The sequence below is a fragment of the Centroberyx affinis genome, unplaced genomic scaffold (genome assembly GCF_046629955.1).
Source record: "Centroberyx affinis isolate AG114_WGS23_722 - 3 ecotype Tasmania unplaced genomic scaffold, CSIRO-AGI_Caff_v1 ptg000363l_1, whole genome shotgun sequence".
Taxonomy (NCBI): Eukaryota; Metazoa; Chordata; class Actinopteri; order Beryciformes; family Berycidae; genus Centroberyx; species Centroberyx affinis.
The window spans coordinates 180,905-207,241 of NW_027279034.1; the positions used below are offsets into that span (position 1 = coordinate 180,905).

General features: G+C 42.9%; 1 protein-coding gene across 1 annotated transcript in view; it reads left to right on the forward strand.

Annotated features, from left to right (window-relative positions):
• Positions 1-786: 786 nt before the first annotated feature.
• The window catches only part of ass1 (argininosuccinate synthase 1), a 28,092-nt gene continuing 2,541 nt past the window's right edge, over positions 787-26,337 (forward strand). The window contains exons 1-13 of the mRNA XM_071515655.1: positions 787-896; positions 1,466-1,605; positions 3,985-4,053; positions 4,394-4,582; positions 5,671-5,727; positions 5,825-5,899; positions 6,457-6,527; positions 6,648-6,678; positions 12,469-12,559; positions 18,087-18,171; positions 19,081-19,145; positions 22,751-22,882; positions 25,054-25,210. Coding sequence (XP_071371756.1) covers positions 1,504-1,605; positions 3,985-4,053; positions 4,394-4,582; positions 5,671-5,727; positions 5,825-5,899; positions 6,457-6,527; positions 6,648-6,678; positions 12,469-12,559; positions 18,087-18,171; positions 19,081-19,145; positions 22,751-22,882; positions 25,054-25,210 — 1,124 coding nt within the window. The 5' untranslated portion in view covers positions 787-896; positions 1,466-1,503. The remainder of the gene's footprint in view (positions 897-1,465; positions 1,606-3,984; positions 4,054-4,393; positions 4,583-5,670; positions 5,728-5,824; positions 5,900-6,456; positions 6,528-6,647; positions 6,679-12,468; positions 12,560-18,086; positions 18,172-19,080; positions 19,146-22,750; positions 22,883-25,053; positions 25,211-26,337) is intronic.

Genomic DNA, 26,337 nt, shown 5'->3' on the forward strand with positions numbered 1-26,337 from the left:
ATCATCAGGAACCGCCTAAACAGAAACCAGGCACCATACACATACCATGAACTTCAAAGCAACAGTTGCTAAACCAGAATGACCAGATTCCTCTCATATCTCACACACAGAGAACGTCGGGATATTATATAGGAAACTTTAGGAACAATTCAGCTATGTAGACTTTAGAAGAGATGTGGACATTTCACAGAAACCTCACAAACAAACCCACTCATAAACTCAGCATACCCACCTTTTTTTTTGCGAAATTAAGTGTACCCCCCGTTTTTGGCTGACATACCTATAACACAATTTGACAATTGAGTTGACAACAAATGTTTCTGAAAATAACATCGATTTTGTTGTTCAGGCTATGATGACCGACTGGAGGCCATACCTTTTTTTTTTTTTTTTCTTTCTCCACATTACTGGGGAAAGGTTAAGGTTTACTGTTAGTGTCTCCCTTATTTGTCTTGGTGAGAGAGACACTGCTGCACAGTAAAAAAAATAAAATAAAATAATTCTCACAATGCATAGGCTACTTTACACATAGCCACATAAACATACTAAAACAAAAATAAATCACATAAAAAAACTAAAGAAAACATCTAATATACATATCAAATACTGAATGGTGGCTCTAAAGCAGATTTTACCGACTATAGTTAATCATTTACTTGTTAAAAATGTGATATGAATATGAAACATTTTCTTGAAAAGACTGGCTGAAAACGCAGGAGATGAGTACGGATGACGCGTGGTGAGCTCGACCAGTCAGATTGCAGGAAAGTGAAGCACGCGGCTGCCTGTTGATGAATCCTCGCCGCTTTGGCACTTCATTGACTTCAACAGCGACTTCAACAACGCCAACAGATAACGTTTCCCAATCTCTCCCTTACAAACAAATTAAGGATTTCGTAAGTACTATTGCCTTTTTGTGTTTTCATGTTTCAATGAACGTTGTAGTACATTCCCAGTGGCTGCAGAAGCCGTTGAACTTGGCGAGCACGCTGCCGGTGTAGCCAATTTTAGCCAGGATTTCTGCTGCTGGGATTGCTAACTGTTACTTCCCAGCTGTTCTCCAAAATGTGTTTCCCCTATAAAATGTGCCCCCCCCCTTGCGGTGTATGTATGTATGGTTATAACAAATGCAAGAATGTGTGGCCACACACACACACAACGTCCTTGGAGAATCAATGGACGATTATGTTTTGAAATGGACACAAACAAAAAGATTTCCGTTTATCGGGAGGCAGCGGCCACAGCGTCTGAGTCCCACTGCTTTTAAAATGAATACAGCCGTTTTTGCCTTACAACGTGGGCATAGATGTCCCCACAGTTTCCATGTTAAATATCGTTTATTTGATTAAAGAGGGTTTGTGTTGCTCCCCAACCAGGGTTATACCAGGGCTCCTTTTTTAACATCATTAACAGGGTTCGTCCTCAGGGTGCTATCTTGCTATCTTTTTCCATTTCCTCTCCACAGCTGCCATACCTGGACTGACAGACTGAGTGGCTCTCATCATGTCCAAAGGCACAGTGGTTCTGGCCTACAGTGGTGGACTAGACACCTCCTGTATCCTGGTGTGGCTCAAGGAACAGGGTTACGATGTCATTACATACTTGGTAAGATTGGGGGGGAGTGTGTGTGGTTAACAAGTGTCCTGTGTTTGTTTGTGTGACAAACCAGTTACTCTTGTTCATTGTGAATCACTGAGCGTTTACAATTTACTCTTTTCTGATAGTTTAACTGTTGTGTACATTACTAGTCAAATAGGCCCACGTCAGTGTAATGTATGTAAATGTGACTGGACAGTACTATACAGCCGATAACTGCAAAAGATAGTTAGAGACCCATCAGAGCCACCAGTTAACTCCAACCAAAGGATTTGGCCTCATAATACCAGTGCAAAGCTAGCTGGATTAACTTTTTGCCCTTAGGCAGTTCAGAATTGCACAGCATGCAGATTTTCCTCTTGTCTAACTTTTCATTCAGTGGTTTTGGGGGGCTGGGGGGCAGGGGGGCAGGGGGGCAGGCGCAGTCCATAGTTCGCCGCTGTGGCACGCGAGGTGCTGTCCTCCGCGTCTTGTTGGTTTTGGTTTTCCAGGGACAGAGTAGAAGAAGAATAGCAGGCAATGCCCCAATACCTAACTTGTTTGCTGAAGTTGTGAAACTATGTTCTTGTGTGAACTTGTCAAAGAAAACATTGCCAAGTAACAATCAGCTAGATATGTATAATTTGACAGGGGAGAGAAATAGAGTCCTATATAAACCTCTACTCACCTCAGTTATGGTCTAAACATTTCTATAAAAAGCCTTTTACTTCATGCTCAGTCTGCCAGTTAGCCTTAAGCATTCATGTGTGTATACATACATATTATATGTACATATGTATATGTATGTGTATATTTACATATGTATATTACACATTGTTTGACATTTTCAGTGTACACCCGTTTTCAGTGTACACCATGGCTGTATTTTGCTGCAGTGATGAGCTTTTGGATTTGGGATACTCATTTGTATATTTAAAATAAAATTACATAATGCAGCCGTTGTGCAAGATTTCACTTGATTATTCAACAGTAGTAGGCTGCTTTTCCAAATAACGGTATGTCCCCGTCTGTTATGTTAATTCCAATATGTGGGTAGATACTAATTTGTATCTTGTAGACCAGTGGTTCTCAACGTGGGGTCCGGGGACCTCCAGGAGGTCCCCAGCAAACTGATGAATTGTTAAACTTCAGCATTATTTCATTTACAAGAAGTTAACACCATTAGAGAATGTAGAAGAATGACTGCTTTGATCATAGTTTCGTTGTCATCTCTCTACCTACACTACAGACAGTCATGGAATTCTGGACAAAATCATATCTAACAAAAACAATATTCTCAGATTTGGGATCCGAGAGACAAAATCTGATCAAATGGGGATCCGTGGCCCTAATGTGAACTAAATTAAGGGTCCATGATATGAAAAAGGTTGAGAATCACTGTTGTAAACTAATAGGAAATAATTTGAAGTTGTGCAGTCATAGTGTCAGTGTCATAATATACAGGCGATGTGTTATACATTGAATAAAAGCATAGGGTCTCCACTTTCCCTTGGTATTGGCTATTATTGGCTACTGTGTGTGTGGTGTGTCTGTGTGTGTGTGTGTGTCATTCTTCTATTGTAGAGTATGACCCCTCCACAACCTTACTGTGGAATGTATGCTCAATGACTCTAATTTAAGAGTAAACTGACTCGAAAGTACTGAAATATCAGAGCCATACAAAAATCTAGTATTTTGTATGAATCGCATAGCTCAATGAGGATATGTTGATTTCTTTTCTAGGTCGGCATCATTACTTTGTGCCCTTCATATGTGTCATCAAACATTACCATGAACATTTGTGCATTAAAGCACAATAAAGCATTTATTATGTCTGATGTTTATCTTGTCTAGTTAATACCAAACCAATAATTGACCACAAAAACTACACAAAGTGTCCCATCTCCAAAATACCAAAAGTATCTGTGTGCCTTGTACATTTATGTGGTCATAAACTTGTTTATTTTTGGTGTCTCATTTTAGGCAAATATTCCCTTCAGTTTGTGGTCAACACAATAGAGAAAACAGCCCAACGCTCTTCAGTGATATTCATTGTGGTTGTCTGCTGTGTAACACTTGTTACGACCCGTAAACCAATATGCTCTCAATCACAAGATGGTAGATTGTCTGACTAAACACTCAGCAGTCAGATGAGCTGGACTACATTTTGAATCCCCTAAGAGCTGAGACAAGAGTATACATGCGTACATATGTAGAGCTTGAATTGTATGTCACAAGAGCCACAAGGCAAAGCCATTGCACAGTTCTTGGTTCCAGTTCGTTGGTTTGTTTTTCATCTTTTTATTAATTTGTAAATAAAAGGGCCGGGCTATTTTCACAGAAACCAGGGTGACGATTTTGTTATGGCTTAACATTCATGAAAATATTATTCAAATTCTTTCTTTCCAGGCCAATATTGGACAAGATGAGGACTTTGAAGCCGCCCGGCAGAAGGCGGAAACCCTGGGTGCAAAGAAGGTGAGAAAGAGAATCAGACATAGGACGAATGTCAGAAAGTTGCAACGTTTATATTGGTTAACGTTAATATTAGATAGGCGACAGATTCATTACAGACAGACCTATCCAGCTAGAAAATAGTTTTCTGTCTTGTATGTGTATCACATACTCATTAGCCAAAGTAATTTTGTTGTATTCATCATTCATAAGTAATTATTTTCCCGGAAGGCGGGGAATGCATTATAACCACTTAATGAAATACTTCTCCCATGACCAATGGCATGGGAGGAATGAAAATGGCCCAATGATGAATTCAGTTAAAGACATTTCAGCTGTGTGCTTTCTTTCCCTCCCTGTCTAGGTGTTCATTGAGGACCTGCGGGCGGAGTTTGTGGAGGAGTTCATCTGGCCCACGGTTCAGGCCAATGCCGTCTATGAGGACCGCTACCTGCTCGGCACCTCGGTAGCACGGCCCTGCATTGCCCGGCGCCAGGTCGAGATCGCACGCAAGGAGGGCGCCCAGTACGTCTCCCATGGTGCCACCGGAAAGGTAAACCAGACGGAGGACAAATGAGAGGAGGAGGAGGAGAAGAGGAGATTCAGAAAGCTGTATGACTGAATCCCAGGGCTGAAAAGACTGAACTTTGGTGGAAAATACATTTGTAAATAATACCTACCTGACAAAGCCACTGTCCATAGTCTGGATATTGGGATTTATGCCATATGTTTGCAAGATGCAACAATAGCTTTTTTCTACACTTTTCTACACAACAGTAAGTCAGAAATCTATTGGCCCCAAAGCCATTTCTGCTGTCCCTGATCCAGAAACTGTAATGTTCTAATTTTCATCTATTGATTAATCGATAACTGATTTTTCCTGCTACTCTGTAACATCTTTACTGTGTGAATTACTCATTTCACTGTGCACTGCAGTGAATCATTGTTTTCACCCCTGTCTGTTTGTGTGTTAGTGAGATATCTCAAAAAGTTAGGAATGGAGTTGGCTGAAATTTGGTGGACTGATAGCCCTTGGTCCAAGGATCAGTTGATAAGATTTTGGTGATGATCCAGATTGATGTTTTTTTTAGCCAAAATTATTATGCCCAATTCTAGGTTGACCTCAACGCTGATCCCAACTCTTGTAGCACTGTGTCCTTCATTGTTTGATATGCAGCGTCCATCTTTTGCCTCTAGGTGGAGACAGATACCGCTTAATCAAGTTAGAGAAACGACTCCCAACTTGTTTGGGACAAGATGGACATGATGCCTGTCATGTCCTCAGATGGGCTTCAACATTTGATCCGTTTTCTATCTTTTTTTTTTTTCTTTTTTTGTAAAACAAAGACAGGGCAGTCCACTCCACTTTTTAGTATTTTTATTTATTCAGACAATTTGATAGTAGAGAAGGAGACAAAGCAGGCGAGACACAAGAGAGAAGGCTCTGGTGGAATTTGACCCCGGGCTAAAGGGGGCAGATGAGAAGCGGGGGACTTAGCCACTCAACTACCTCTGCACACTTCTGTTTTTGTTGATATAAATTGTCAAACGTATTGCCGATGAACATTGTTTGACACAGATCAAACACAGGACAAAGGCCTGAATCGTTGTGTAGATGAAGGATTTTGCTTTGTTTTTCAGGGCAATGACCAGATCCGCTTCGAGCTCACGTGCTATGCCCTTTACCCCGAGGTTAAGGTGAGTTTTCTATTCGACTCCGTACAGCGTCTGTTCACATGATGTTGCTGCAGCGGAGGCAACACACACCGACTCTTTCTGTGTTTGTCCTAATTAGATCATCGCACCATGGAGGATCCCCGAGTTCTACAACCGCTTCCGTGGGAGAAAGGACCTGATGGAGTTCGCCCAGGTAACACCTGCTCTACCTGTGACTTAATTACTTACACACTCACACCTGTGCACACAGTTAATAGAGTCATTCAGACATATCTCACTTGCACTCAAAGAGACAAAGGCACACACACACACACACACACACACACACACTCAAAGGCTGTGTGTTTGCTTGGTCCCCAGAGGAGTCCCATTAGATGGTGGTCTAGCCTGGGTTTTCCCACTAGAGGGTGGTCATGATGTTTAAGTGTATACCAGTCTTTTGTATGGCTTGAGGACTGTGTGCGCAAACCCACAGTCTTAAAACCCTGTGAATTGTTGACTCCTTTGAATATACCAAAGACATTTTTTCCCCAATGCACAGCCTTTGTTTTTTTCATTGTGGAATCTGAAAGACAAAAGCAGTTTGGAGAGACAGATGTATTATGGTCACACAGAATATCAAAAACTAACCGCTGGAAATCATTTGCTTGGTTCCATGTGTTTCAACCTTTTTGGATAGATGTGTATTGAGTGTATTGAGTGCTTACAAACATATTTAACGCAACAGTCGCCTTCTCTCTCAACCCCCAGAAACATGGCATCCCTGTGCCTGTCACTCCTCGGGCACCGTGGAGCATGGACGCCAACCTCATGCATATAAGGTGAGTATCACTGGCATGATACACCCTCTTCAATTCCTACTTCAATGAGAGTATTTTTTTAAAATCACAACAGAATGTAACAACTTAGGATGTCATTCTCTAAATTCTGTTTTTAAACAGCTACGAGTCTGGAATCCTGGAGAATCCCAAGGTAAGGCCAGTTCAAATGGGAACCACTTGAACCACTTGTAATTATTTCTCTGGTGTTTTGCCTCCTTGTGAACCCTTAACCCTTCTTCATGCCTTTCATGGTTGTATTTATATCCAGTGTGGTGTGCTGGCAGTGAATATGACTTGAGGTCAATACTCAGAAGCCAGAGAAAAACATCACTCGCAGTTTTTTTTTGCAGAATGACACATATCACATTTACATGGGTAAAGACAAACCTACACCTGAGGAGTTCTGGGTAAATGTCAGAAATTTAACATAATCCCCCAGACAGTTGATTTTACCAACAGACCGCCACCTGTTGATATATTGTTGATACATAGATTTAATTTGGTACAGTATACCATACAGTTTGGTCCTGCCCTCACTCGCACACAATTCCACTCTCAATTCCACTACAGCAGACAGACAACATATTGGATATTTCTCCTTGTGCCGTAGAAATGCATTGAGGAGCCTGCTGTGTTGGTGTCATGTGTGTGTAGCATTAGCCACTTGGAGCGACCATAAAAATAACACAGTGGTAAGCCTACAGTCCCTTCCATTGACCCATGCCAGCCCCACCACAGACAAGCTCTACTCACTCTCCCACAACGCCACGGGTGAGACAGAGTTTGATCTCTGCTGGGGTCACGGGTCAGAGCAGTACACACAGGTTGCCCCCAACGACCTCCGAAGCTCCCATCCCTTCGTCCCTCTGTCTTTGCCTCTGTCTGTGTCTCTGTCTCTCCTCACCCCGGGTCCTCACCAGGCCCTGGGAAGAGCCCGGGACACACAGACACTGACTTGTCGTCAGCAACGCTTCGCCTAATTCCCGATTTCATGGGAGCCGGGGAGGGGGAAGGGTTAGGGCGTTGCGCCCAGCTGGGGCCTCCTGGGTTCCAGCCCCAACTCCTCGGGACCTCCATTGTTCCCCTGGTTGCGCCGCCGCGGGCTGCGACGTGGGAGGGGAGCCATTTCATCGTGACACCGTGACACCAAAATGTCACCAGTAACAGTAAAGTACAAAGACAGCGGGCCAGACAGATGAGTCCCCAATGGACGGGGTGTCACAGGGAGGCGAGGGGTCCCGCGCTTCTGGAGTAGAGGGGCAGGGGCAGAGCCACTGTAACTCACAGGCCTTTCTCTCTCGCTCGCTCTCTCTCTCTCTTGCTGTCTCTCCCACCCCCCTCCCTCTCTTTAGTGGTCGGCCTGTTGAGAAATGTTGTGAAAAGAATGAGAAAAACCAACTCAATAGCATAGCGATGTATGATGACAGTATTGTGTAATTGATTTCATTCATGGGTTTTGTTTTGGTCCATTTACTCAAATACTGAATCGATCAATGGCATTAAATACAATGAAATATTTATGGTGCAGGGATCTAAAGTGGTAAAGGGATTTGAATACATTACCCAGGCCCTGGTATGATATTTTGAACTTTGAACGGGGCTAGAGCGATTCAATAATTTGCATATATGAAGAACAGCTTCTTGCCTCTCTTGTAATTGAAAAAGTTGTTAATTAGGCTCCAAGTAAACAATTTAAATTTGATTCCAAAGAGTGATAACATCATTTCTAGATTAAACATGCACATAAACACCGGTTAAAAATGTTAGTTAATGTAAAGACAAAATTAACGCCAGTACTAAACCATAGCGCAATACCAAATGCCCAAATTTCTCATCCAAATAACTCAATCCAGCAAGATAAGACTCTTATCCACCTAGAGGGTCATCTGAAAGAGGTCATCTTGTTCTGGGTATCTCCTCTCTGTATCTCCCTCTCTCTCTGCTCCAGTTACAGCCCTCAAGGCTCAGGGCGGACCTCAGCTATTCAGGCCCCCGACTCCCCCACCTGTGGTACAATGGCCCCACTCTGCTCAACACCGTCAGATTAGGAAATGTCCAAATGGTCGCTCATATGTTCTCCGCCAGATAAGAGTATAGGCCTAGAGTTCAGGTTACTCTATGATTACCACTGTATCCTTCCTGATAACCCCATCTTGCCTGTAGCAACACTGTGACTTTGTATTTACTCACCCCCATCTGGCATTAACTCATGTGAAGACATGCGCCTGGGGCAACTTTAGCTAGCCTTTATTGTGTTTATTCACTCACATTTAACACTGTTAGCATGTACCTGTTGGGGACGGGACGATATGCTTATCTCACGATACGATACAATACGATATGGGGTTCACGATTCGATACGATGTAATAAATTAAAGTTCAGTGACAACAAAGTATGCAGAAATATGTTTATTTCTGAGCCACAATTTTTTATAGTAATGGCATTGGCTTGCTAGAATGTACGGTGTAACAATTTAAAAATGTCATTACAGAGTGCAAATATTACAATTTGGATGGAGAGCTTGTAAAATTGTGACGGGCAAGCTGTCTCATTTGTGATCACTGCAGCAGAATAAAAATGGAGGTAATGTCGCGATTCATTCTGCCCCATGATACGTATTGTCACATTTTTAAATTGTGATATATTGAATTTCGATATATTGTCCCATCCCTAGCACCTGTTGACTGGATTAGTTTGGATTGCAGTAGTTGTGATGAAGTTGATTGAACTGTAATGTTTGATTTAAGTCACGCCCCCACGCTAGATCCTGGTGTCATTAGCAGTAACTGGCTACATGTGTAATATTATTTGGTATTTAATTAATTTTGGTCACATTTATTATATTGTGGCATTCTCCACATCAGAAAAACAATAACGTGCCACTTAATCAGATGTCTCCACACCTTCCAGCTTGCTCTCTCTCTCTCTCTCTCTCTCTCTCTCTCTCTCTCTCTCTCTCTCTCTCTCTCTCTCTCTCTCTCTCTCTCTCTCTCTCTCTCTCTCTCTCTCTCTCTCTCTCTCTCTCTCTCTCTCTCTCTCTCTCTCTCTCTCTCTCTCTCTCTCTCTCTCACTCACTCTCTCCCCACATGAGCAGTCGGGGAACACCCTGAGGCAGCCCGACACTTGTCCTGAGTCATTAAAACATCACCTCAGTCTTAATTATAGCCTCTGTCAGCGGGCTTCCCCTGGCCCCGTCAGCTCTTTGATCAGGGAGCTGATGGAGCACTGCTTGTGTTGACCAGGAGTAAAGGAGCGTAACGCCAGCCTCTGTTCACCTAGAGGAAATGAAAACTTGTTTTCTGCTGGTCGCATGGCTGGCTGACTAGATGGATGGGCAGAAGACTGCCTGTAGGGGAAGGAAGTGGGGTTGTAGGTGTATGTATGCGTGCGCATGTGTCCTTTGAAGCAAAGAGGTCAGCGTTTGTCTTGTGCCTCGCCTGCCCCTAGGTCTGATTGGTCTGACCTGTAATACTTAGCGAGTTCTCCCTATGTCCATCTCGGTGTCACCTGCCGTCCCGTTAGCTCTGCTTCCATGTGTAATGTCAGTGGAGTGAGTCATCCATATACATTTAAGGCCTAACATTAGCCAGAAGTACCTGGGTGTTAAGAATATAAATAGTTGTCCCTCACATCTCGCTTATATTGTTTTATTCTTGTCTCAATTTGCCATGTTTGCATTTTAAAGAGAAGGACAGACTTGAAATGTGGTGATTTAAGTGTCATTTCCAACCCAATGGGCCAAAGATTTTTTTTTTTTACCACCCTCTTCTCTATCTCCCTCTCACTCTCCTTCCCCTTTCTCTCCCTCTCCCTCCCTCCTGCCGCCCCTGCCTCTCTTTTGGCCCTATTGGCCTCGATTGAAAGCCAATGAGGCAACTAATATGTGGAAAGATAGAAATTTACTTGCTTTAAGTTCATGCCTTAGCCCTCTTCTTCGCTCTGTGGGCCACATTTAGCACAACAATATGGCAGGAGCAAAGACTGCCAAAGGAGCTGCTCTGTGCTACATGATGGTGCGCTTCACGCCCCATTTCCCACCAATGCCCCCCCACTCTCTCCGCCCTTCCCCCATCCCCCCCACCTTCTCTATCTCTACCTTTTCCTCTCTTTCAGGGCCACGGCTTTGGGACAGGTCCACCTGCGGGGGGTTAGAATTGAAATGCATTGATCTCTTGCGCACTGGAAACAAGCCTATTCCCTTACTTTCCCCTTTTCTTTTTATCTAACAGTCTGTAAGTTTGAGCTCTCATCTTGGGAGTATGCATGAGCTTTCAAGAACTACTCAGTGAGCGGTATGAATTATGTTTCATATGTATGTTTTTAATTGATCAATTGACAGTTATTGTGTAACAAGTCCTTGCCCTAAATCTGTGGTCCAGTTAAGTAGTGAATACTTTTGTTGGCATATAGGCAGTAGAGACAGGACACAGAAGGTGAGCTTATTTTAAATCCATCCCAGACCAGAATTCGAAGTATTTATTCCTCCAGAGCCTGAATCCTGAGACAAAATTTGGAGCTGCTCGTTGAATTAATATGTAACTGTTCGAAGATCATATGAATAGTATTCTAGGTTAAATTTTCCCCTGAAGTATAATTTGATAAAATGCCTTTTACATGTCAGACAGCAGTTAAAAACCTACAAAAAAACATTATGGTCATTGCCTCTTATTTGGTATAGTTTATTTGGAGTGAACCAAACACAGCCATGGGTTTATAACCAGCAAACAACACTGCAGGAAATTCTCATTCTCCAGTATTTAAAATTCAGGCCATCTTTCTCCCCTTGAAGAGTATGCATCAAAAGGCTTTTTATAGGGTAGTCATTTCGCCCCTCTCCTGTTCGCTCTCATTTGGCATCTTTCAGGGCACTGAGGCAGAAAATAAAGGAGAGGGAGACGGGCGCCTTCCCAGTCAATTTTGGTGTTTAGTTAAAAGGAAGGAAAGTGATTGCGCTGCTCGTTTTCTCCTCACTGACGGGCGGCGAGCGGATGGCGATTAGTTATTGTATGATGATTTAGCGTCTGGTAAAGCTTTCCATTTAAATGCACCCAGTAGTTATTTTGCATAGTCCCCCTGCAATTTGCCTCAGTTCAGGAGACATTGGCCATCGTCTTGTCCTAATGCTGTGTAATTGTTGGGGGGGGCACATTGCTGGGCGGACGCGACAGACCACCACGCTCTTTTAGGTCCCAACCATGACTTACTGAAATGGCTCCCAGCTCCCACCAACTGGAAAAACGACAAATGTCTGTCATCCAGGACAACTTTAGTGGATTTTGGGTGTGGACAGCGTTGTGGGTCTTTGTTGTGTGATGCCCATTAAGCAAAATTCTTCATTTGAAAATGAAATAGAAGGGAAACGTCACTCAGAAAATCAAAACTGGAAAACTGGAAGATTAGAAGAAGTGAAGTCAGGTGGGGGGAGAACCCAAGGCACATGCTAGAAATGGTAGATCTGAGATTTTTACAGACAGACAGAATATTACTGAGTACTTCCAGTTGCTCAAATAGGTTCTGTCATAGTATCAGGTGTGTTTTGACTTGTCAAGTGTTCTCTATTCTTGGGGATGTGAGTCATTTCTTTCTTGTGCCCTTTCTCACTCTCTCTCCCTCGCTGCATTCTGCTTCTCCCCGCCTTCCCCTGCGGTGAAGGGCCATGCAGGGAAAATGAAACCAAATAGAGGAGAAAAATGGAACATTGATTTTTGTCTTCACTCAACTCCTGATGGCGTTTTCAGGTTTCTTCTTTTCACGCATCATCCTCTCTTTTCTTTTGCCCGTCGTGCCGGGAGTTGTCTGTAATCACCTCAAACAACAGACTCTCTGTCTTGCAGTGCTATACTTTGATGAGGTCTCGGGAGGTCCTGGTTATTCATCAAGGCGAATAAAGTGTGCGAAATGGAGGGAGGGAGTGAGTGTGTGTGATTGTGTGTTTTTCAGACCCACGCTCCGGCTGACCTGTACCTGATGACCAAGAACCCAGAAGAAGCTCCCAGCGCCCCCGATGTACTGGAGATCGAGTTCAAAAAAGGTCTGTGTGCTTGCAATGCGTGTTACGTCTTGATTCCTCCGTCAATCTGCATCTGTGTTTATGTTCTCAGCAACAGGTTCACTGAAATTAAAATTCCTCATGTAGTGTAACATACCATGTACAATTTGCCCAAAAAATATGGAAATATGCATCAGTAAGGGTTAGAAATGAGATCCATCACTCATCACTGAACCAGTCGTGCCTCTTCATCTTACTTAACATTGATGGTTATTTGCCCCAGGGCTACAGCTCTCTGCTGCCCCGGCTGTGTTTTATCACCGTCCCTGACCACCCAGACTTGGCCCTCGCACCATTACTGGGTCCGAAGCTGCCATGTTTGGCCTGGGGGCGCGCACACAGGCCGGAAGCTTTAAGTCCAGCTAATACACTGAGCCCTGGGGCGGGGGGGGGGGACAGGCAGAGAAACACTCATTAGATATATTGCCACAGGGGCCGGGCTAAACAGTGGAAAGTGTCACATGTTTGCACAGAGAGAAAATGGCAAGAAACATCCAAGCCTGGGGCTAACGGCACAGATGTCCCTTCATCCCTGGTCACTGGTGGAGGCTGAAGGCTCGCTGAGGGCTTGAGGCGAACATCAATCGCCTGACAGACACTAGCCTCTCTGATCACATGGGCTTGACTGACAGCTTTATGAGCCATAATAGTGACTTAAAAGAAGTTCAGAAGGTTGGCAGAAGATATCATGGGAACGTATGTGCGCTAATGCTAAAGCGGCCGAATGTTGTTGTTTTTATTTAACCCAATGCAAATTAAAATAATATACCATTCAGTAGTCAATATAGATCCGTTTAAGAATGCTTTTTCGGATGTGGCTTTACCAGTTTCCCAAGGAAAATGTTTAACTATAAAACAAGTAGGTTGATATCGGTTCAACTGGTGATGGGATGTCCTTTGTAAAACACTGATGCAGTAGTAAAGCCTAGTCTAGTTTCGCGGGTTCTTTGCAGGCCTGCGCTCCGTTTTCACACATTTTCTGTGCCTTTTATTGAGCTCCCTATGACAAAAGCTGTTTTAGTTGTCCACACAAAGGCCCGAGCCTACTCCTCCTCCCTCTCAGCACAAGATCAGCACAAGAATGTTTCATTTCATTCCCCTCCCACCTTTTCATCCCTGCCTTTCTCACCAAAGTTTTCTCACTGATTAAAAAAGAATATTTAACGACAGGAACCTTTTCCCCCGTCAAACACTCCATTCCCCATCTCTCCCTTTTTTTAATTTCATCCCTCCCTCCTTTCATGCCAAAGAAGGGGAGAGGAAAAAGAGACAGAGAGGAAAAATGTAAAGCAGTAATTTTTCCTACAACTGTGTCTGCGCTCCCATTGTCTGCACTGTTAGGCTGCAAAAAACTGAAGAAAAGGATCACGGGGAGAAAAAGACCCCTCAGTGAATGATAGAACCCGCATGATGGAGAGAGCGAAAGAGAAAGAGAGAGCGCACAGGGACGAAAGGCCGGCCCCTACACTCCCACGTTCAGACACTCACTTAATTTATTTGAACTTTTAATCTAATTATTAAGTATTTGGGAGGGGGGTGCAGGTTTAATAGTGCGCCATCCACACTGCCCTCTCCTGCACTGGGAGGTTCTTTTTTTTTTTTTTCTTCATGGGAGCTACCCAAGATTCCCGTGATATGGGAATGGGCGGTCGACAAAGCCCTTGTCTAAAAAAATTTGTCAAGTCCTTCACGTGTCATTCCAAACAGGGCTTTGTATGAGCGGGGCCGGCTGAAAGGCGACCAGAGGTGCTGCTTTTCTGTTCAAAGCTATTTGACTGGCAACTGCAAGTATGCTAAATGGTATTGAATGCTGGATGGATGGAGGAGTGACTATCAGCAGATTTTTTTTTTTCTCTCATTTCCTCTCCTTGTCTAGTCTTCAAAAGGTTTATATTGCCTCCCCAACACACACACACACACACAAACGTACACACTCCTTTTCACCCAAGTCTCTGTTTGTTCCCTCTCCTCCACCTTTGGCCCGTGTTGCTCATTTCAGGCCATGAATAAGCAAGTCCATGACAGTGATTGATATGTACTTGGTTCAAGTGGCTTTAGAGAGGAAGTGTGTGGAGTGAACGTGGGTGTTTTTGTTTTTTTTAAATGTGTGTGTGTGTGTGTGTGTGTGTGTCAGAGAGAGGGTGATAGAAAGATGGGTGATAGATCTGCATCTACTAGTGTCTCTAGCACATGCGCGTGCACACTCAGTGGCGCAAAAAAAGCTCACTGCTAGAAAGGGTGCGGGTAACACAAAGCTGCGTGTGTAATTCAATTAGAGAAGGGCCTGCCCATGATTTCACAGCCTTCAAACAAGCCGGGCCTTTGAATTTATTAGCACTTCTCACCACATCCTATTGTAATGTCTTTCACTTTTAGCTGACGACCATTGATTTTGCTGACTGAGATAATAAGCAGTTGTCAGCAGATTTTATCAACTGTAGCTTGTTTTTAACAAAGTAGTCAGGTATCGACACACACAAAATTAATTTTAAATTTGGGTCTGTAGAGGCATTCCTCAATGCTGTGGATTAACTAGGCTGTGTAAAGGTAAATGTATTTACTCATTATGCATTAACTGTGTCTCTGCCCTGTGAGACAGGTGAGACAAAACCACCAAGTATTCACAAGAAGAAAAAACTTTGGATTGCATTGGAAGATCAGAAACATTGTCAAAATGGTGTAGGTGAAGATGGATGCCTGCGTTGTCTGTTATTCAGTATGTTACTTTTGCATCGAGGCATGTTTGCACACAGTTGGCCTGCTAGTGATGCAGCTTTGCTTATCTTAGCTTAAAATCCATGCAATTGCAGTAGTTAAATCTATGTATCCAACATGACAATATCAGAAAAGCAGTTTTGTGTTTACAGGCAGTATTTATTCAGATGGGAAATCCCCCCTCCCCCCAGACGGAGAAGGAGACATGTTGATCTAATTTCTAAGTGCAGCAACTGAAAAACAAAACACAACAGCATTAACAAAATGTAGTACAATACAGTGGGCGGAGCTGAATAAGGTTAACAAACAAATTTATGCAACCCTTAGTTTCTGCTAAGCGGTCTATTTGGTCAAATTGTTCCATGTTAATTCCTATAACACAAGCATGAGCCAGCCAGGCTGTATCAAAAATGGAATTTGTTCATATGTTAACTCTTGTGGTAACAGGGAGCTAGTTCGTCGTCTTTCTTGCTTTATTCTACTATTTTATTCAGTTCTTTATACTTACGTACACTTATATTCTTTGTAGGAATGTACACTACCTTGATAGACATCCTCCAGCAGATCACAAAATAATTTTGTATGAACTTTTTACTCCATGAACTTTCACCAGAACACTTGAAGTCCCACATCAAACGGGTCAAGTTCTAAGTACCAAAAAATGATCAGTTATCATATCACAGACCACAAAGATATAAACAGTAATTTATACTTTTAATAATGCATTACTCTGACACCTATGCAAGTACTGCAAAATTCCCTATAATACATTTGAGAAAATATAAATGAAGGGTGAAGTTAAACAATTATCTGCTTTGCTGCTGTTGTAATTTCTTGCATCAAAACAAACAAATCAGGGACTAAGCCTCAAATTAGTTTAGGCTAGAAACCATGTATGCAATACATGTGCCTGACAAACAACTAAATAAATAAATACATTTAGGAAGTGCAATTTCCTTAAAACTATGAAATATTTGGCAAAGAACTTTAATACTTAAATGACGTAATATTTTCTACACATGAATTATTGCGTTAATTGCAGTTTCAATTTTTCAACCTCAACCATCAAAACAGTATTCATTGTAGACTGCAGCATGACTTTAAAATGTTCTGCCTCTGATTCTGACTGTAACATCTGACATTACCAGAGGTAATCACTCTTGCTTAAGTCACAACTATAAGTCATAGAAGCCAAGTCTCAAACCAGTGGTGAAGTCTTAATTTGGATATCCGTCCTAATAAAACAAGACAAGACAAGTGAAATTGTAGATAGAAGGGACTTATGCCCAGTAAAGTTTATTTTTATGTTATCTGGTCATGTGTTTTATGTTTCAGTTTCTAATTTGAATGCTTTAGGTGCTGCTTCCAAGTGGGGCAGCTAACAATGTGACACAGCAGAATTGGCAAAATGTAGAGAAGAGGGCGATTTTTGAAGAGAATGGTGGTGTATTGAGGCATGTAGGACAAGATTCACTATTAGAACAACTGTTAATATGCTGCCATCCCCCCTAAACCCCAACAAATGGCAAGGTGAAAACCCCATATGTCCTGTCTCCTCACACCTAGCAACATGTGGACATCCTGTCATTAAAGTTAGACTTTGTCAAGGACAATACACACTCATGGTCAGAATAACCTATTGCTGAAGTCCCAGACAGCGATAAGAGAGAGCAAGTAAAAATAAACCAGTTAATTCATTAAAAAAAAATAGCATGGAGTAGGCACAAGTTAGGACAGCTGGAGAAGACCTAACTTGGTATTATTGTCCAAAAGTTTGTCGTCTGTTTACTTTGTGGACTCCACTGTGCCAAGACAAGACACGGTAGATGTGGGATATGAAAGGAAGAAGTTTAGATACACTGAACCAAGACTGAGCAGGGAGGCTGAAAAGTCAGGGTGCACTCTGTGGAGGTTTGACAGGCCACTGAGCAGCTCTGCTGGAGCAAATATCTATTCCACCCTTCCTGCTCTGTCGCTGCACACCAAAATGCTGATTGAACAAATTTTTTTTTTTTTTTACTCAAGCCTGAAAAAGTTTTCATTTTGGACTTCAATGGACTTTGGTTTGGTTTCACATTGTAAAAACCCTTTGTGGAGGCTACAGCTCCACCTGGGACATTTAGGATGCAAAACACCTGGCCCCGTGTTAATTTCACCTTATCTTTTCCTCTGAAACGTTATCCACGTAACATGTATAGTGGCTGTGAAGTACATTGTTTTACTTTTATTAGTTTATTACTTAATTACTTTATTGGTATTCTCACTTAAAAGCAGCTCTCAATGATGAATTATATATTGCGGTTATTCATGCAAAGTATGTGAAAAAAGATTGTTCACATACTTTGAGGAGGACTCCATGAGTTGCTTGTCAGAATATGAAGTGCCACGGATCTATGTTTTGGTCCAAGAGTAAGTGCTGGCACCTGGTGATATTGTCCTTTTTGTTTACCTCCACCAAGGAAGGAGGTTATGTTTTCACTCCTGTCTGTCTGATTGTTAGCATGATATCTCAAAAAGTTACAAACAATTGAAATTTGGTGGACAGATAGCCCTTGACCCAAGGAACTGGGATTTCTGCCATTAGACGATTACCATTTTTCATGCTGCGTTCAAGTGCTGGTGGGAAAGTCTGACATCTGGGACTTCCAAATCCGCTGCTAAACGACATTGCTCATGCTATTTTGTTAGAAAATCAAACCCAGACGACAATCGATAGTCTAGTTTGCCTTCTAGTTTGTAATCGTCCCGCTCTGATCGACTGACTGTGTCTTGTCTCATGTCTCCTCCCCTTTAGGAGTACCTGTCAAGGTGGCCAATGTGAAGGAAGGCAAATCCAAGGACACACCACTGGATATCTTCTCATACCTCAATGATATAGGGTAAGCTAAGTTTTTTCCGGTTAGTCCTGATGCCTGTTGATTAGCTAACGCTGGTATTGTTGCGTTTATTGGACACACCATTTTGCACTCAGTAAAAGATGTCCTGGATATCGGGCTGTACGGAAACTGCTCTGAATCAGGAAAGTGTGTAAGTGTCCCCAGAGACAGTCGAGTGGTTAAGTTCACCACCTCAGGAAACATCCGTGTGCCCCTGCTGGCCTGGGATCGAATCCCACCAGAACTTTCCCTCCTGTGTCTCCCCTGCTCCGTGTGTGTCTCTCTGCTTTCCAACTGTCTAAATAAATGAAACATACTAAAGGTGAGTAGACTGCACACTCTTCTTTCTAAAACAAAAAAAAAGAATACTGTGTGAATCAGAGTTTCCCCTACCACTCTGTGTGGGGCTTCAATTTTATGCAGTTGTGTAGGGCAATCGTCATCATTATTGGGTACTGTGGTTGGGCTGTGAGTGTATACAAGGTCTCTGTTACTCTCTCAGCTACATGCACTATAAACTAGTTGATTTCTAACATTAGTAGTTGTAAATTAGTAGTACTCAAAATGTCATGTAGTTAAAACAATGCCCTTTCTTTGAGGAAATCAACATAGTTTTTCAACTTTGCTATTGAAAATAATGCAAAAGAGAGAAGAGGAGATAAGAAAGGCTAAAACAGATGAGTCATAAAGTTGAAGAAGATGCCATAGCTAGTATTGATGCTGACTTTACCAGTGATGCTGCTAGTCATCCCAGTGCTGCTAAAAGGTCATGAGGGGAAATGCGGGGGAGTGTGTTGGTGTGCCATAACATCTCGGAGCCCTCTGATGCGGACTAAACCAATTAAAAGTGAAACCCTTGTATGAATGTGTGCACACTGAAGGGTGTCTGCCTCTCTTCTCTCCCCCTTCTAGTGGAAAGCACGGAGTGGGCCGCATTGACATTGTGGAGAACCGTTTCATCGGCATGAAGTCCAGAGGTAAGGAACTGACTTCTTGAGAATCTTGGGTATGACAAACATGATATTTTTTAGTCCCGTTTGCTCTAAACGACGCAGACAGGGCCTGCCTTACTTACTCAAACCCCAAACAAGGACGTATAAATGCAGTGAGATAGACATATTTGTGCTTACCCTGAAATAAGTCCCAATATTTTAATTTTACATCCATTCAAAGGCCTTCCTTTCAGCATCCCAGGGCTTTCAGGCAATTGCAATTATTTTACATGAGTGCTTTAAGTGTACCACTTGCTATTCCGCTTGCATAAAAGTGGGCTGGAAGGCAAAAGCATGGCCATGCACAAACACAACATTATGTGTTTTTCTGCCTCCTGCTCAAAGGAAATGTTTTCCTGTGGTTCACCTGGAAGCTTAGGCACTAAAGTTACTTCCATTCACTTATGCATGCACACACGTACAGAAAACACACAGTGTGAGCAAATAACGGCACGTATGCTTCACTGAATATACACAAATACACAAGTCATTCACATACGCGCACATGCACTCACACACACACACTCGCCAGCCACTCCTCAGGATGGTTTTCTCCTGTTATTGTTGGTAGCAACCACAGGCAAATCCAGTAGGTCCTTTGTCCCCTCTCTGCATGTGTCACTCCAGCATACATACAAGGGCAGTGAGCTGTCCTGGCCGAGTATGACACACACATACACACACACACACACTCCTTTCTCCCCCATGACACCTCCTTATAGTGCTATGACTGGCAAATTGACTGGCCAACAGACTGTGGCTGTGGTGCGACTTGGCAGGTAGAAATTGGAAAATGGGAAGCCCACTTTTCTCTCCCCTCGGCTGAACAAAAGATCAAAGCTTTTTCTCCACTGAAGCAATAGGAAGAGGAGGAGCACAAGGTGTCCAAGTGGTTGAATAACTACCATCGAGTGTGTGTGTTTGTCTCCTTTGGAATGGCAGTGGTGTTAGCACAATAGATGGTGGGAGGGACTGAATGGGGACATGTCATATTTATTTGTGTCGGTGGGTCATATTTATTTGTGTTGGGTCAGGGAGGCGGGGGGAATGGAAATGGTTTCTCAAGAATGTTGTCAATGTGCTACAAAACATTCAGCAGCCTGTGTGCCTGACTGACATTTCCCACCTGTCAAAGCTCTGTCAAACCTTTGACCTGAGCACCACTGATGGCGTTGGCTAAGGTGTACTTATCAAAGGCAATAGGAAATTGCTGTATCCTTTTATGAAGAATAGCCTCATCTTCAGTCCCTCGCAGCAATCTCCAGGACTTTGTCACTGGAAATGCAGTGGTGGTTGAATTTTTGGCAAAACTCAAAAGACAATTCCAATAAGGTATTTTTGCTTTAAATCAATTTCCACGTATGCTGACAATCATTCATACCGAAAAATTACAAACGGAATGTCTTATACTCTATCACATTTATGCTGAATATTTAGATGTGATTTTCTTTCCTCCTTCAGATCTTTATTTGTATTTATTTACCTGCGTTTTACCTGCAGGCATTGGAAGTAACAAAACAGCCATAGGGGCAGAGGGGGATCAGCTCAGGAAGAATTAATTCCTGTGCTTAACCGCTGCAGGCCTCTAGCACAGCTAGCCGACCCACAGCAACTGATTTAATACCTCAAAACCACTGGGGGTGTTGCCTCTCTAAGCTTAACTAAACTACCGCTGTTTTAGCTTACCCTGATAGCATTTTATTGTTCACTTGTCTCTGTTAAGCTAGCTCTCTTTTGGAGCACTTAAGCCGAATTGGGTTGGGGGGCAGTTTTAACTGATTCATCTGATAGAGCCAGCGGAAATGTCCCTACGTGCCCTCTGTGGCCCTGGATCATCTAAAACCCACAAGCCTCACTAGCTCAGGTTGCCACCTTTGAGGCTTTAGACGATTAGCAGAAATGCTAAGCTCTGTTTTGGGCAGCCAGCACACATTAAGTAAGTGCTTCTCCGTTTTCAGATCAGGACCCTTCCTGGAGTATTTGGGGTCTCACTTATTTGAGCTCAGTTCCTAGCAGAGTGGAGGAGATTGAATAGCATTTGTCTGTTAAATCCCTGGGGGGAAAAAAAAGTTTTGGAGTTGGGAGAACACCACACACTTTGAGAAATTTGGCCACCAAAAGTGCAATCAATGTTCAATTTGGTAGCATGGCATGAAGGGTTGACTGTCATTTCAGTGACATTTTTAGATGTGAGGAACCGTCTGTTGACCGAAGGTGGGTAAACTGCATCCACATCTTGGGGGGGGAAAAAAAAGTCACCTCTCACAAAAATGGATGCCATTGATAAATCTCCCATTTCTGTTCTTTAATCTGTCTTCCAGCATGTTCCCCCCCCCCCTCCTCCCTTTGTTCCAGCTGACAGTTGAATGACAGCTTCATTTCTCATGTCATCTACCTCATCTTTTTCCCCTCTCCCCTCCCCCAAGTCCAGAGGGGGTAAATTGCAGGGTAGGCAGAGCCCTGGTCCAGGCTCAAGGCTGGCAGGGGCCTCCTACCCTGTCATTTACCCAGGACAGGCTCATCCATGTTTTGGGAGGGTGAGCACAGTGAAGGCCTGTCTGTCAGGCTGTTTGGAGGTGGAGGATGGTTGATGGCTAATAGAGCTGTCTGGTTGTGGTTAGTTTGGATGGATGCGGCTCGCATGTTCGGCTAGGATTGCCACTGATGATGATGGTGCCACTGGTGGTGGTACATTTTAGGGTTTTATGGAAGACTATTTTGAAAGGTTTTTGTTGTTGATGATGTATGCTGGTGCAGTATTTTAGCCAAATATTCTACAGGGATTCAAGTTTTCCGTCACTGGATTTCAGAGAGGTGGTAGACTATATGAGATCATGTAGCTCCGCTAGAATAAAATGGAGGTGGAGATATTGTGTTGTGTATTTGAGATGGTCAAAAACATACAGGCTAGTGAAGTTGCCTGCATCACCTGACTGATTTATTAATCACTTTCGATCCAAAATACCAAACCTATCCTTTAATTTACAGGTTATTCAGGCAGGTGGAGTACCTGTCTCCATCTCCATCAAACCTACAAAATATTAAGATTAATTTATTATTAAGGCTATTGTGCAAGACCAATTTTCATGGTCAAGTCAATGCATTAATAGACACCAAAATAAAGCTTGTTCATCAAAAATTTCCCTGATCCCCCCAGGCCGTCTACTTTTTCTCTTTGGCTAGCTGCTAGTGTTAGTGCTTGTGGAAAACACTGATTTGATCTTTATATTGAAGTCACCATCACTTTTGGAGTGGAGGAATGATAAAATGGTAACTGTCCAACAACAAAAATGCTTTGTTTTGTACCATGTTGTAATAAGAAAGGTGCAACAGAATACATGTACAAAAGGATCCTCTATCTGTAAAAGCCTAATGGTCACAGCTGTTTTAAATTAAAGTGTAGGTTAACTCACCCGACAAAAGGTTTCAGTTACAAGGTTTAGTTTTCTATGTAGTCTGTTTTATGGAATCTAACAACTTTGTCTCACTTGAATATGGCAATGTCATGTGCATGAAGTTTGTCTAAAGCACACTGTTTTGTGTGTGTTTTTGTTTGTGTGTGTTTGTTCATTTGTTTGTTCGTCCGTCAGGGATTTACGAGACTCCAGGAGGCACCATCCTGTTCCAGGCCCATCTTGACATTGAGACCTTCACCATGGATAAAGAGATACGGAGGATCAAACAGGGTCTGGGTATCAAGTTCTCTGAACTCCTCTACAATGGTAAGGCACTCAAATAAACACGTGGATGAAATCTAAATTCGTTACTCCACTTATTCAAATGCATAAAAGATATTTTTCCTTCAGTGACTAGCAGAGTGTAAACATGAGTGACATTGGAATTTAATTTTCCTATACGTCTGCACAGTTTGTATTTCTCTGCCTTTATCAGTGTTTATCATTTGTATGTGCAAATAAACTAAACCTAAAACTTGCCTTCAGATTGATCCAATTAGCAATTCAAACCAAATGGTCGCATCAGACCCTCTCATCCGCTGGCCCGCCAGTGCCATTGTATCATGCTCTTTTTTTTATTTTTTATTTTTTTTTATTCATGTTTTGTTTTTGGGTTTTTTTTAACCTTGTTTAACCAGGAAGTGTCTTGAGATACAATATCTCATTTACATGTCATTTACATCTCATGTGTAACAGAGCAGATATAATAGATGCAAGACACGATAAACAGATACAAATTTAGTTTAGAGTTAAGTGCATGGAGAAATTATTTTCTCCAACAAAATATCAGCAAGATTTAGATATAGCAAGCAAAACAGTTTTGTGTTTTATATGTGCATTATCAATTCAGTTTGAGATTTCCTTAAAATATACAGTATGGGCTACAAAGCTAAAGAGGAGCTTAAGAGAAGCAGCTCATATTTATTTTAGTAGATCGTTTCTCTTTTTTTTTCAGGTCATTGCTTATTATTGTGCTGATTTACATTACTTGCTGCAATAGTACATTTCCATAGAATAAGAATCTCATAATAAATTGTGATGGGAGTGATTGTGCTCAAGGTCTTAGTCAGACACAAAAATCATCATCCCCATGCAGTATGTATAAATAAGTGAGGAGTGACCATGCTATATGCGTAGGTCTTCGTGCTGTGTGTGTGTATGTATGTGTGTGTGTGTGTGAGCCTCCCCTGGCTCAGGTGTCCTAATCCTCCCTGCTGCTCTGTCTCTAGTCCCCTGCACCTTCATCCACATAATAGGATCAGTGCCATTAGAGACTGATTACTAGGCCACTTCAATTATACCCTCCAGAGAAAGAAAGAGTTGGTGAGAGAGAGACAGACAGACAGAAGAGGGCCTACCGAAAGCAAAGACACACACACTCAGGGGCGCTGGCTTCAGGAGGGGGGTAGAGATTAAACTCATCGTGGATTTAAATCATTAAAAGCTCTTCAGATACACAGCCAACGCTGCCAAAAACCTGTGTAATACAGACAGCTAGCAGTGTGGTTTGTTATGTTAGAAGCCCATCTATCCTGCGCTGGTCTCGCATTAGTGCCACAGAATTTCCGTTCTCCGGAGTAACTGGAGAGTAGTGCAGTCGCAGTGCACATTTTAAACGTGGAAATTAACTAAACAACAGCTGCATCTGTATGTCCACCCTCTGAACCAAACACACCCATACACACAGGATCATTTATCCCCCTCTGAAATGTACAGAGACGGCCTTATGCCAGTTCAGAGGCGATGAAAGAAGGGAAGGGACTGCGTCTTTGAACATGGCCAGACGATGAGGTGGAGGTCAGCCATTGATGAGGAGCGGACCCCTGCTGAGTGGGGCGTGCCTGACCCCCTAACACATATACACACACACACACACACACACACACACACACACACACACACACACATCCCCTAGCCCATCTGTCTCAAAAGACGTGACAGGCCAGGTCGCCCAAATGGGAGAAGAGAAAGGGGTGTATGAGCTTCACCTGGAGCAGAAATGAGACCAGGGGGATGAGAGAATTTTGGGTTATGGAAGGGGGAGCTGTGGGCGTCACACGTGTCACTTTGAGCCCCACCGCTAATGGAGGATTTAGGAGAGGAGGAGCGTGTATTTGCTCCACTTGTCCGATCCTATACATTTTATAATAAGCTATATATTGTATAACACTTTAAAAAAAAAAAAAAAAAAGTTACAAAGGCTTCACATTCAGAATATACAGTATATTAAAGAAAAAAATCAGTAGTGCTTTTTCAGTAGTCATGTAGGTGAGATGCTTGGTTAGGCCATTTTAGGTTTTTGTCTCATCAATTTTTAATTTCAGGTTGTATTTGGGTGTGTTTACATTTGTTTTGTGCACAAAAAGTAAAACCTAAAAACTTAGCATACTCTTTGTGTTAAATTATAATATTCTTCCCCACCTCCTCGCTCGCCCCAGGTTTCTGGTACAGTCCGGAGTGTGATTTTGTGCGCCACTGCATAGCCAAGTCCCAGGAGAATGTGGAGGGCAAGGTGCAGCTGTCGGTCTTCAAGGGCCAGGTCTACATCCTGGGACGAGAGTCTCCCAAGTCCCTTTACAACGAGGAGCTGGTCAGGTAAGCAGAAGAAGGTGGATGGTGGAGGGAAATAAATAAATGTGTGCGTGCATGCGCTAATGTGTGTACACAAAAGCGCGGGTGTACTTGAGAGTGAGAAACCGGCATGTTTTGTGTGACAGAGGTTGTGCTTGTTTTTATTCGACAGCTGTGTGAACGTTTGACTGCCCTGGGTGCAGTACAGCTATCCCACATGTTCGCCAGTGGCTCTGTTGTTAGCAGCAAGTCAGCCGGCCCCATCCTCTTCTGACCTCCACACCAACATACTAAACCGACCCTGCCTCACAAAGACATCAGAGAAGTGTCAAGCTCGGTTCCTGGAGGGCAGCCCCCCCCCCCCCCATCATGGCCTCTTAGCTGTGGAACAGTGGGTTTGTTCAGGAGGCTGACCCCTCATGCCCTCTGGGCAAGCTCAGCACTGACCAAAGTAAAGCCCCTCCATATGCCTCCCCATCTCCCCTTCCATCTCCCCTTCAGTCACACACACACACACACACACACACACACTCCGGTTGTACCCTAGAGTCAGAGAGCTAATGGTATTTTCAGCCAGAGGAGAGACGTGATTTCACTGGGCTTTTAAGAGGAAAGCGACAGGGTGTCATGCTAGTTAAGCAGGTCAGAAAGAGGGAGATGAGGAAACACAGTTAGCCATTCAGTTCTTTAGTCTTGACAAGCAATAAAGGCCGAAAATAAATCAATAGGCTGACTGTATATTCTGTACACAGTACTTAGCTGTGTGTGTGAATATACTGTACTCTTACAATTAATTCACTCTTACAATACATTGGCCCGTATTTATTGTATTTGCTTGTTTTGCCCTTTTTTTTTTTTGTCATGTTCTGTTCTCAGCAAAACATTTGATAATTGCTCAGTCACTCACCAGCTCAATCACTCAGACACATTCACTCATTCAGATGCTAAGAAATGATCTCGCTCATACATAGATCACTTCTTTCACTGATCAAGGAAGACTCCTGTTCTCATTCATCCGCACACCTTTCCTGTTACCTTGTTGAGACAAATTTCTCAGGTGGGACGCCACACCAGGGTGACAGAGGTGTTGTGTTGCAACACCACAAAGTCCTCAGGGCCGCAGACAGATGGGCCCAGTGTTGCCCCATAAA